General features: G+C 37.9%; 1 protein-coding gene across 1 annotated transcript; it reads left to right on the top strand.

Moving 5' to 3' along the window:
• The first annotated feature begins 480 nt into the window (after positions 1-480).
• LOC309663391 (uncharacterized protein) lies at positions 481-3,564 on the top strand. Its single transcript, XM_082467393.1, has one exon. The coding sequence runs from the start codon at positions 2,131-2,133 to the stop codon at positions 2,347-2,349; it is 219 nt and encodes a 72-aa protein (XP_082323519.1). The 5' UTR covers positions 481-2,130; the 3' UTR covers positions 2,350-3,564.
• The last annotated feature ends 9,428 nt before the right edge of the window (positions 3,565-12,992 follow it).

The following is a 12,992-nucleotide window of genomic DNA, read 5'->3' as shown; positions in this document are numbered from 1 at the left end:
TTTTATATTTCCCATTCCTTTGCCATGTTTAATATGAATAGCAACATCCCCCTTATGAATCTACTGCACTGCTTTCAAGACTGGATTCAAAGTTGCCTCTTCATGTAAGCTTCCCTGATTTGCCACAAATCCTTTAAATTCACAATTGTTTAGCCCTATATATGTATTCTCCTTACAAATTGTTTTGCACGTTTGATAAACACATAAGTGTGTTTGTGCACAAACTGGCCCCCTGCATCGAGGGCAAGAGGAGACCAAATAAAGGGGCAGACAATTCCAGATTGGTAGGTGGCAGCTCTAATAAGCAAGGGAACTTACATGTGAGGTTTGTCTTGGGCAGCCTCAAGACTGAGTAGATCTCTGCACCTTTCCACCAGAATCTTAGAAGTTTATATAGAGACCTTACCTAGATTCAGTCACATATACTACTCAGATGATCTCAACAGCACATTGTTCTATCAAAGCTCTGTCCTTAAAAAAGGCTATGACCATGGGAACAGTGGATGGAACATACATTCCAAGGATGGAAGGAGGTAAAAAGCCTCAGAACGCCCGAGTCTAACTGGAGGGTCAACCCTCTCAATGACCTCCTCCAACAAAGGTCCTAATAGTAAAAATCATATGTGCATTTCTTGTGAACCCTGTTTCCCAGGTCTTTTCACAACAGAAGACATCCAACATATGTTTGTTGATTAAAATTTACATCAAGGAATTTTAACAGATGCAGTGCAGTGCTGGACCTGACTCTTATGAGCTGGCCAAAGCGCATTAATTGTGAGCCTCCATTCGCAACTCACGTTCGGTGACAGTATGGTGGTAGGTTAAAATCAGTTGCAATGGGAGGATTTACAGCACAGATACGGGCAAACTCAACAAATCAGGGTTTCTTTACTTGGAAATCTGGTTGGTAGACATTTGTCATCGTAACACTGTTTCTTAGGTACTTTTCCCTTGGACTAGGCAGGGGAAAAGGCGTATTTAGTGGATCAAGGTAAAACCATTCCCTCGCATATGGTAATTCTGTCATTTTCCTTAGCATCCTATAATATTTGATAATCACCAAACAAGTTGGAGGCTGTGTTATAAATATGAATGAGGAAAAGGACAATGGAGATGAAGCCTGTGATAACCAATATTAAAGGAATGAAGAAAAGTGTTCTTGTAGCATATTCATTCTGGTATATCATCCGTGTGCCTCAATGCTGGCATGATTAAATAAACCCTTAGGCAAGCAACAGACAGTCCTTTCCTCATATGCCTCTTCTCCCACCAGCTGTCAGTGTCTGCTCTTTGCTTCAGGGTACAGAAGGAAAGAGAGCACACATGGAAAAGAAATATAACATCTTTCTGTTCTTCTGAGCACTTGGTCATGAAAACTGAGGCAGTCATTACTGCTGTTCACTCACTATTTCTGGCTTCTCACCGTTCCACTTCATGTTAGGATTGCATTTCCCTGTCCCTTTGTGATTAGGAGTAAGCAAAGCATCCCCCATGCGACAAGTTCTGGTCAAAGAGTTAGGAAAAGAAGAAGCATATTTTACTTCCTTGTTAGCACACATAATTATTAATATGGTACTCTCTAAAGATTTCTATCCCTCTGACAAAGTTCAAGATGGTGAATCTTCCATTACCCTGGATCCCTGAGGGGTTTGATGGGTGCAGTCCCTCTGCTGACTTGAGTGAGAATAAAACTTTGTTATGTTTGTTACTGATATTTCATGATAGTTTGTTACTGTCCCATAATCTAGCTTATTCTGATCTGTGCTCTTGGCTAAAGGTCTACTGTATACACAAAGATACCAAGTTCAAGCACTGCTCTCTCTCAGTAGCTCTGTTCAAGAGGAAAATGCTCAGTCCATGAAGAAACAAGCAATTAGTGAAGATAACCTTGTGACAGATATAATTATGACTCCCACTCACTCATGCATGAAACTTTAAAATTACCTATTGTGGGAACTTGGTATTCTATTGTGAAAAGCCTCTCTTTCTAGTATTTAAAAAGTTACAAAAAAGTCCAATATTTTTTACAGATAAAATGTAATACATTATTTGACTTCAGAAAATTAAATCTACAGAAATAGCTTTGATATAAATAACTAGGGGGTAGCTCTCCACTGCCGGGCAGGTGAGATGCTGCGTCCAGGGTGGCGGTGGCTTTGCCGCAGACTGTGCACCCTCCTGCTGGCACAGGCGGAGGCCCCGCGCCCCGTGCAGCCGCCGGAGCGGAGCCGGCAGTACGCGGTGCTGCGTGGGCAGAAGCTGGTGTTGATGGGAACCATTTCCAGCATCCTGCTGGTGACCGGCATCCTTACGGCATTCTGCGTCTACAAGCCCGTTTGGCACCGGTGACGGCCAAGCAAGCAAGCCCTCCCACGAGCATGTGGGAACAGAATCAGTCGTGTTGCACGTGGGTCAGTGGAGAAGTTGGAATCAGAACTTTACTACTTGGAAGTGATCTTCGGTCTGGACAGTTGGTAAATGCTGAACGATTTAGAAAAGACATCCAGCCATTATCTTATCCCAACACTGCCATGCAAGTATGTGGCCACTTGAGCCTGCTTCTCAGTGTTTCTTTTTATATCTGGCTGTACTTGTTGAAAGTTAAGACCTGAAGCTCCAAGGTCCAGCGTAAAGATGGAGTGTTCACGAGAAAGAAAACATGACTTTGTGAGTGATGTAAAAGCCACCCTGGAAAGGAATCATCATTAATGCTTGAAAATATTAAGAAGAGTAAGACAACGTGTAGACATTCCCTGCTTAAGAACCATTTGGTCACAACGGGTTAAGAATCCCAAATGTTTTTATCCTGAGTTGGCCTAGATGCTCCGTTTGCAAAGCAGTGTCAGCTCTGGGGAACATAGGCCGCCACACCTCACGCTGCACGGAGCTCTGCACTCAGAGGCCCGCACTGAAGTCGGGGTCACACCAGCTAGGCCTGTGACCACGGGCACCCTTGGGCTGGGAGGCACTGGGGGTGGCTGGAAGTGTTAGCACTTGGCCCATCTGAAGAAGAATTGGTCCCATTCAAACATGTTGATCTCCTTATCCTGCACCTAAGTCTTCCCAGCCCTTGGCCTAGAAGTCAGGGCAACTTTTCTGATTCAGAATCTAAAAGAGACTCAGCAGGAGCTCTTTTCTGCCCTGGGTGGGGAGGGCGCAACAGAAGTGAGTGTTCACTGTGGCAGATGGGTGTGTGTTTACACAATTTAATTTCAACTTTGAAAATGCTGCTATTCATTTGCACTGTTGGTGAACTGGAATTTTCCCCCATGGAAATAATACTCTAGTACATACAGTATTTATTTTATTTTAAGGGTGCTAGGTTTAACTTTGTTATTAAATTAAAATGTTTATCTTGTTTGTGCTCCATTCAAGCACAGCACTGATTTTTTTTTTCTTTTTTTTTTAACAACCCGCACTTAATGTGAAATAACTGATGTGGGATATGTTAACAGACTTAAGGATTTTGTTTGTAACCCTAACATTGAGCCACTAAAACGTGCTTTTGAGCAAAATGTCCATTAAAACTAAAGTAAAATCTTAAAAAAAAAAAAAAAAATACAATACCTAGAACAAACAGTATCCCCCATCTCCCAAATAAAACTGTAGAGTGAAATTTTGGTTTCAGTTTCACTTCCAGTGACTTGACCATTTCATTTCATAAAGGTAAATATGAGATAATATAAAATAAGTGGAAATGTATGAGGGAATTAACAACTACATTCATAATAAAAAAGGAGTGGAGGGAAATATTTATTCACTTTTGTAGATGAAGCATCCTTATATACTAATTTATTTTATGGTAACATATATTTTCTCTGTTGATTTGGTAATAGATAGGCTCCAAATTGGGAAATACCTTGATAAAACACTGAAATTAAAAAAAATATATATATATAACCCCAGTAGGTAAATGACAATTTCAGTTATGTATGAAAGTATCTAGACCTGGCAAATTTTCCAGAAGTCTAAATATTTGGTCTTCTGCAGCTCTGTTGGAAACACAAATGAACAAGACTGTTCTGATTGCATTTAATGGATATGAGGGCTTAGAGATTTCAGCAAGCAGAGTACGTTTTTAAAAAGAGAATTATTTTCCAAGTGCTTTATAAAAACTCAAACCGATTCAATTGTCTTAAATTATGCAGTTTATAACTGATTTTGAGACATCACGTAAGCTTTTATTCTCAAAAGCTCGTGTCAGCCTCTAAAAACATAGCTTAAAAAAATTCACAAGTTAATAGCTAACAGCCCCCTAGAGTAAAAAAAGAATACAAAGTATATACACGGGTAAAACAGTTTAAGGACCCTTGGCTACAACTCTTAGATTTGAGAAAAACTTAATTAAGAAAATGACAAAATTGTTAAATAATAATAGTTTCTGCTTCTTCTAGGCCCCTAACTACAGGGAGTTCCCAGAATTTGACAGATTTTTTTAGTTAAAAATCTACTGAGCATTGTAAAGCAACTATACTCCAATAAGAATTAAAAAACAAAAACTACTGTGAATTATATCAAGGGCAACAATTATTTAGTTTAGTTTAAATAAACCTATGTACTTGATAGAACCATGTGCGTGCGTGTGCATATGTATGTGTGTATGTGTGCCTATACATAAATTTATTTTATAATTACAAATGTATGTAAATGATAGATAGATAAGTTGATCTGCTCATGAAAACTTGATTGTCTATACATAGAAGAATTTTTTAAGGGTAGATACTTTTATTCTCATTTTATATGAAAGAAAATAGAGACAAAGAAATAATATTCACCTAAGATTAAGCAATGAAGTAAATGGCAGTACCTGGGGTTGAATTAAAATCTTCTGTCTGCAAAGTAGAATGGGGGTTGTCAGGAGCTGGGGGGGTGGTGGGCGGCAGTTAATTAGGAGTTATTGGTTAACAGGTACAGAATTTTGGTTTTGCAAGATGAAAAGAATTCTGGAGAAGGACAGTGACGATGGTTGCACAACAATGTGGATGCACTTAATGCCACTGAACTTAAAAATGATTAAAATGGTAATTTTATGTTCTGTATATTTCAAGACAATTTAAATAAATACAAAAATGGACACACAACACACAGGTCTTCTTTCTCAGTTCCAGTGATTCACTGTATTCTACAGAGAACCACTAACAGTTTTATTTTGCATATGATTCCAAGGCATCTAAATAGAAAAGTAAGTGATTGCCTTGCCCATGTGCCCCCATGCATGGGGACAGCACTTTGCTCTTGTATTTGGTGGTCATAACCAGATACGGGTACACACACAGCTTGATGGGCTAGGCAGTCTTAGGGAGCACTGAGTTCCTATCTGCATGCTATCTCTACATTTCCTTTTTTACCGAGATATGGAATGGAAATACATGTACTTTGTGTTGAAATTATTGTCAGGTTAATAAAGATGATAAGTGAAGGGGTAGAAGGAGAAAGGCATGCATCCCTAATTTAACATGATGACATACAAGTCCCCTCCTTGATGCATAGACCATGACAGCTGAAGGGAGATGTTGATATCATTTAGTCCATTCCAAAGGAAACCTCTGAGTTCTGTAATTAAATGTACTTGGAGAAATACCTGCATAATTTACCCACCTATCATCTCTTGAAGATTCATATTAAAAAAGAGATTATCAAATATTCTGGAAAATTCTCTGAACAAAAACAAAAACACAAAACAGTTTAAACTGGCATTTTCCAAACTTTTTTATCTTTTTATTTTCTAATAATGCATGCTAAGTTTTATGTAACCCAGTTGTAAACTTTTTTTTAACACAATCCTCTTATTTTCTAAATGAGGCTGATTGACAGAGAGATTGTCAGTTATTCAAGGCAAAATATTCAGTTATATTAGAATCTAAATTCCTAAGTTATCGTCCACACTATTTTTACTGGACAATATACAACATTACAGTTTAAACGTGATGTCAAGAAAATCTAATTTTTGACACAATTTAAGTAGATTTAGAAAACTTCCACTTTCAAAAGAGTATATATAATGTATTACAGGTGTTTTATAAGATACATATCAAATAGTAATTTGGTAAAAGTTTTTTCATTGATAAAAATGTCTCCACATACTCAGTTTTATTTTCATTAAAATCATTAATAGTATGATCATTAACCACTCAAGACCATAAAGTCGGGACTTCCCTGGCGGTCCAGTGGTTGGGACTTTGTCTTCCAGTGCAGGGGGTGAGGGTTCGATCCCTGATCGGGGAGCTAAGATTCCACATGCCTCATGGCAAAAATAAATAAAACATAAAACAGAAGCAATATTATAACAAATTCAATAAAGACTAAAAAAATAGTCCACATCAAAAAAACTTAAAAACAAAAAAACCATAAAGTCACTAGTCATTTTATAGAGTTCCATTTTCATTACCTTATAACAGAGGTTAGAAGATTACATTTTATTAATTATTAATAAAATAATTATGAATGTCAATTATAAAATTTTTGATTTCCATTTTACTTATATTTAGTATATGATACACTAGAAAGCCATAAAAATAGGAAAGGAGCAAGAAGGCTTTCTTTAAGCAAAGACTGCAAAACTGTTCGGTTCAACTCTACCCTCTGTGGGATGCATTCTTGTGGTAAAAAATAATAACTAACAAATGTATATAGTGTAAAAAGTGCAAGCCTCCCTTGAATTACACAGCCCCACTGCCACTAAGGTAGCAAGTTCTGTTAGCAGCTTAGTGTGAAATTTTTCATTCTGTTTTCTTGCTTTTAAAAATGTACGTTGAGACATACGCTTTTTGTTTTTAATACGTTTTTATATTTTAATGTATTTTATACATATTATACATATTTTATATATTTTCTGCAACTTATTTCTTAACTTATTTTGAAATAATTACAGATTCACAGGAAGTTGTAAACAACCTACTTTTTACACTCAACGATATGATCAGAGATTTTTCCATAAAATATATAAAATTCTACCTTATCCTTCTAACTGCTGAATACTGGTTAATAGTGTGAATTGGCTACGATGTACTTAATTGTTTTGATGGTTATTTAGATTGTTTTCAATCCTTCATATGAGAAAGGCCTGAGGAAAATCCCTCCAGGTAGAATGAACCTTTAGGTATTTGGATACCTTGAGTTGGTGAAGGGTATGGAACAGCCTAGGAACTAACAGAAGAGACTGGAGAGTGAAATGTTGCAAGGGGCAGAGTGGCAAGAGGAGAAGGGAAGGTTAGGCAGGGGACAGATCACTCAGAGCCTTGAAGATCATGGTCACAAATTTAGATCTTATTCTAAGGGCAATGGGAAACCATTAAAGGGTTTTAAGCAGTAGCATAACACAACCTCCCATAAATATTTTTAAAACATAGGTATAGTTTGAGTGTAGAAAATGGATAGGGGGAGGCAAGAGTAAAGGAGGAAATAGTAGTTAAGAAACTATTCTTGTGGACCAAACAATAGATAATGGTTTGGACTCAAGTCGTAGAAGTGGAGACATGGACAAATTGGACATACATGTTTTGAAGGCACAGCTGGTATAAGTAAATGAAATATGAAGGGCCAGGAAAGGGAAAGGTTAAGAATTATTTACAAATTTCTAACATTAGTAATAGGTGACAATGGTGACATTTATTAGAAATATGGAAACACTGGGAATAATTAGATCAGGTAGAGTGTGAATGAAATGGATGTGTCTTGTTTTCAGTGTGCAAATTTGGAATTTCCTCTGACATTCAAATAGGCAAGTTAGAGATATAAATTTAGAGCTCAGAAAAAAGTCTGGATAAGAAATATAAATCTGTGAGTCACCAGCCTATAAGTGATTTTGAAAGCCATAGAAATGAATGAGATCACCTAGCCAGAAGTGTAGTAGGAAAAGAAAAAGCAGCTGAGGACAAAGCTTAGAGGAACTTTATCCTGAATAGTCAAGTAGAGAAAACTGAAGAAAAAGCAAGGTGGCAGGAAAGGAAAAATAAGAGAACATGTTATTCCTAAAGCAGAGAGAAGTGTTTCAAGGAGGAAACAGTCACCTGTGTGGATCACTGCTGAAAATCTAGCGAGGTGATATCAGAAAAGCATCCTTTGGATTTGTATGTCAGTTATCTTAACAGTAATGTTAGTTGAGATATGGTTTTGGAAGCCAATATTAAAGTAGGGTAAGAGAAAATTAGAAATAAAGAAGTGGAAATTGTGTGTATGTGTGTGTGTGTGAGAGAGAGAGAGAGAGAGATTTTAAAAAAGAGTCTAGAAATGGCATTGTACTTGGAGGGGCTGAAGGGGCATGTTTTTTTTGTTTCTGTTTTTGTTTTTTTTAAACCAGGAAATGTATCAGAGCATGCATTGATGATGATAGGAATAGTATAGAGTGAGAAGGGGTAGGGATTGATGTTGCAGGGAAGTGGGAGGATATTTGGAGAAGTAAAGTCAATTAGTAAGTGAGAGGGAAGGGTATCAAAGTAGGATGCTCATATATCTTGGTTTCCCAGGAATTGTTCTAGTTTCCATTTGTTGAACTGGAGTTATTACTGATAACCCATCCCCACTCCCGCAACACAACTGGAGAAATCAGGCTCCTCTGTTATGCAGGAGAAATGGGTGCAGAAGCAGGTCAGACCACAGATGAGGGAAGGTGGGAAGATGAGAATATCCCAATCATAAGACATAAAAAATCTGAATTTTAAGTCTGATGGCTAAGGATCTTCCCTTCACAACTTCCCACCCTGTGGAAACCTGTGGACTCTATGTATTCACAATTTGAAAACCAGTGGAAGCAAGCAAAACGCTGGCCACTAAATTCACTGATTATGGTGACCAGAGAAAACTTATTACTGTCTGTACTCTCTGGCCCTGGTGATGTTTTCAAACATTGTGGTAGAAAAAGTCAAACACTTCTAGAGAAATAAGTACTCCAATGATTCTGTTGCTTTGTAGTCTCCCAGGAGTAATCGTCAGTGCTGATCAGATCTATACTCTGGAGTTTGAATATGTTTTCCCATATACTATGTCACAGTAGTTATTCTGAGTGAGTCATCATATGTCCTTGAATCTATAGTCAGAGCAAACATGTGACTCATTTGAGCTTTTGTCAGTATGTTGCTATTAATGTATAGACAGTGTAGAGGGTATTCTTCCTGTATTAGCTTATCCCCCTTGGCAAGACTTCCTTACATATGATATAGAGATACAACTTTATTAATTGCTGCTACTTTAATTTTTGTAATATGTAGTGATATTGGTACACTAAGTAGAGCCTTTTCCTATCCATTATAAATAATAAAGGTGCTTCATGAGATATATTACTGGGCCACTTCATGAGGAATTCTGTCCACAAAGCATTCTCTCAACATGTCATCCAAAAGATCTTCAAATTACAATGTTGAGACATTACGGTTCAGTTCTATAGTGCAAGCCGATTTATCTTTTCCAGGCTGTTGTTCCCATTAATGAAAGGTAAATCTCTAAACCACAACTGAGGACTTGAAAAAGCAGAATTTCAAAATTGCCAAAATTCTATAAGTTGTCTCACGGTGGAAAGCTAAAGCAAAGGAAAGCTAAAACAAGTTATCAGGACGCCTTGATAAGATGTGTCCCAGTTATCTATTGCTGTGTAACAAAACCACCCCATAATATAGTGGGTTATAGTGACAATTGATTATTATCTCTCGTAGTTCTGGGGGTTGACTCAGGTGGTTCTCATGTTTGGTTTCTGATGCAGTAACTGTCACATAGACAGATCTGGAGGTGACTGAAGTCTTGACTGGGCAGCTTGTCCAAGACACTCTCATGATGTACCAATTTATTGACTCAGTTCCAAATTCTCCCTTTTCGTCTGCTCTGTGAAATTGGATCTGGGTCCTTTAAATATATACGTATTTTTTGTATGCCAGGTGGAATGAAAGCTTAGTCAGCAGAAGTCACTGGAGAGACACTGAAGGAGGAAAGGATTTTGCTTCCAGGTTCTGTGTGCTTATTTACTGGGCTCCTGCAGTGCATGGAGGTCAGCAGCACCCAGCAGAATCAGCTTCACCCAGCACACATCTTGGGTAATTTATTTATTTATTTACTTTTGGCTGTGTTGGGTCTTCGTTTCTGTGCGAGGGCTTTCTCCAGTTGCGGCGAGCGGGGGCCACTCCTCATCGCGGTGCGCGGGCCTCTCACCATCGCGGCCTCTCCTGTTGCGGAGCACAGGCTCCAGACGCGCAGGCTCAGTAGTTGTGGCTCACAGGCCCAGTTGCTCCGCGGCATGTGGGATCCTCCCAAACCAAGGCCCGAACCCGTGTCCCCTGCATTGGCAGGCAGACTCCCAACCACTGCGCCACCAGGGAAGCCCCTGGGTAATTTTATAGTAGAAGTATTTTCAGCAAGACATCTCCCTGTGATCACTTTTCCCTGATTCCCTAGAGGACAGATTTCTGGCAATTTCCAGAAATTCTCTGTTATTCAACTGTGTGCCTTCTCTAGTGAGGACTGGATCTCAGCCCAGGCCAGGGACGGGGCTGGGGAAGGGGAAGCCAGCTCTATTTTGGGCACACCATCCCAACCCTAGTGGCAACGATTATTACATATCACATTATATAATACATCTGCTACTGTATCATATGTTGTAACTGTTGTAGTCCTATATTCTTTGTGTTTTCTTTGTTTCATACTAGCCCATCCCTTATTAATCCAATTTGTTATAGTTACTATCTCTTTATATTAAACTTTCCCTGTTCAAATAATTGTATGGTTTGTCTCTTTTGATTGAATCCATCCTGATACACATGACCACAACTGATGCTGGGTTTTTTTCTTTTTCTTTTTTAAAGCTGAGGGCTCAGCTAGGGCTTCCAAAGACAACCAGCACATGGTATCCCCATGTGATTTGGGTTTCTCATGACATGGTGACTGGGCTCCAATAGAGAGTGTTCTGGGAGACCCAGGCGGTATATGCAAACCTTCTTATGACTCAGCCCGAGAAGTTCAGGAATATCACTTAGGAATCCTAGTAGTCAAGCCAATCAGTAAGATGAGCGTTTCATCACATTATCATAGTTTCAAAGGTAGGAAAGCAGCAAAGAATTTGTAGTCACTTTATTTGTATCTACCATTCCATATGAGATTACATATGGTAGGTATCTTTACACAGAAACATCAAGTTAATAAAATAGTTCATTTGTTATTTTTCTTTCATTCATTTTTCTTCTGATTCATTCATTCATTCAATAATTTTTATCAAGTATCTTCTCCAGGCTCAGATCTGGAGAGATCTTTCCTGAGGTATTAATGCATTATGAGACCTGATCCACCCTCAGTGAGCTTTCAAGATTGTTGGGTGGGTAAAATTCTTGCCTAATTAGATCTAAAAATAATAGAGGGTACCAGAAAGTGTTAAATTGAATGCAATAAAGTGACAGATGCATAAAATTGCAGTGAGATGAAGAACAGATCCCAGGAGTCCTGACTTGCAGCCCAGCGCTTGATTTACCAAAACAAAACAAAACAAAACAAAAAATACAGTGTCTAATTGAAAAGAAAAGGTCTGGTCACTGAAATATTTCAGGATGGGCATCCATTATTTCTGCATGTCACAACCATGTCAAGAAGTCCCAAGAGAAATTATTTCTATGGAAACATTGATTTTCTTTCCTTCATTAAAAATTGTGTTATCTCAATCAACAAATAAAAGAACTCTTGTGATTAGAAGATTCTCTTGTATACAACTGGCATCCAAACCATGTCCATTTTTGTCAGCCATATTTGATTGACTTTATCATTTTCAACTCACAAGCCTGAAGGGAGTAAGAATCACTATACTGGAGCTCGGCAATTTTAGAAATGTAGGAAAAGCTAGCTGCAAACGATACCCAAAGACAGACTTCCAAGCATCAACAGGCATTTTTTTAAGTAACAAAGCTGGAACTAAAACTGACAAAGAAGCTATTTAGCTTTGCAAAAGCCATTATTTTCTTTACATATATTCTAGAGAGTAATTAAATTCTAAGCAGCATTAGAGCTCTTTCTCACATTAATGATAAAAAGACTGGGAAAAAAAAATCCTATCGTCTGATTTGTTTCTAAGTGAGGAGATAAAAGTAAACTGAAATGAGAGCCTCACCTGAGACTACTGTTAGAAATAAGACTTCTCTGAATGAAGATCAAGAAATCATCTTTTACTATGGAAGCAACCTGAATTCCACTCAGGGAATTTGCTCTAGGAAACAGTTGTAAGAAAGACACATTAGCATTTAAAGAAGTCCTTTTGAGTCAGAATGCAGAATGTCACCAAAGAAAGATTAAATTCTGCTACATGCTCCTGTGAGCCTGGGTGATAAAGAAAAGAATTTCCCAATAAACTAGGGTAACACAGTGAGCTCCCCAAATGTATCCTGAAACATCGGCCAACCTCACAATGCTACAAAGACTTGCTGTTCTTTCCATCTCTCTTCTTTCATCTCTATCTACTCCCTACCTCCTGAATGTCTTAAAATACCAAATTCATTTTGAAACATCACAACAGTCATTCATTATGTATTTTCCTTCATCATAAAGGATAGCACTATTTTCAGAAATAAAGCCTGAATGTTGGCTTCAAATAAGCATTAATTCAAATTCTAATTAAATTACTTTGCTGAAACCTATTTGAAACAATTAGTTATTGGAGCCAGTCATAATCAGAGATTACATACACCGAATTTTCAGTGTAGCCCAGAATTTTGAATAGGTTGCACAATATAATAAAGAGGACTATTTAGGAGGCATTACAAAAAAGAGATTTGTTTCTCCTTTAAACTGGTATTAATAATGAATGTAACTTCAAATGTGTCCAAATCTGATGTATGTGGGGAGGGAGTGTATAGGTGGAAGAGGTTTAGGTGGGCAGAAAATAAATAGAACCAATAGATGAGCTATGCGATATGTTTAAGAAAGAATGGAAGTAGCATGATACATTGAAAGTAAGAATATGATTGTGATATCTTGAGATTTGTCAAGAGGGAGTGCCTGGAGCAGGGAAATATTTCCATGCTCCCATC

This window comes from Balaenoptera physalus, assembly GCF_965194825.1.
Source record: "Balaenoptera physalus genome assembly, chromosome: 6".
Lineage (NCBI taxonomy): Eukaryota > Metazoa > Chordata > Mammalia > Artiodactyla > Balaenopteridae > Balaenoptera > Balaenoptera physalus.
This window is presented reverse-complemented; position numbering and strand designations above follow the sequence as displayed.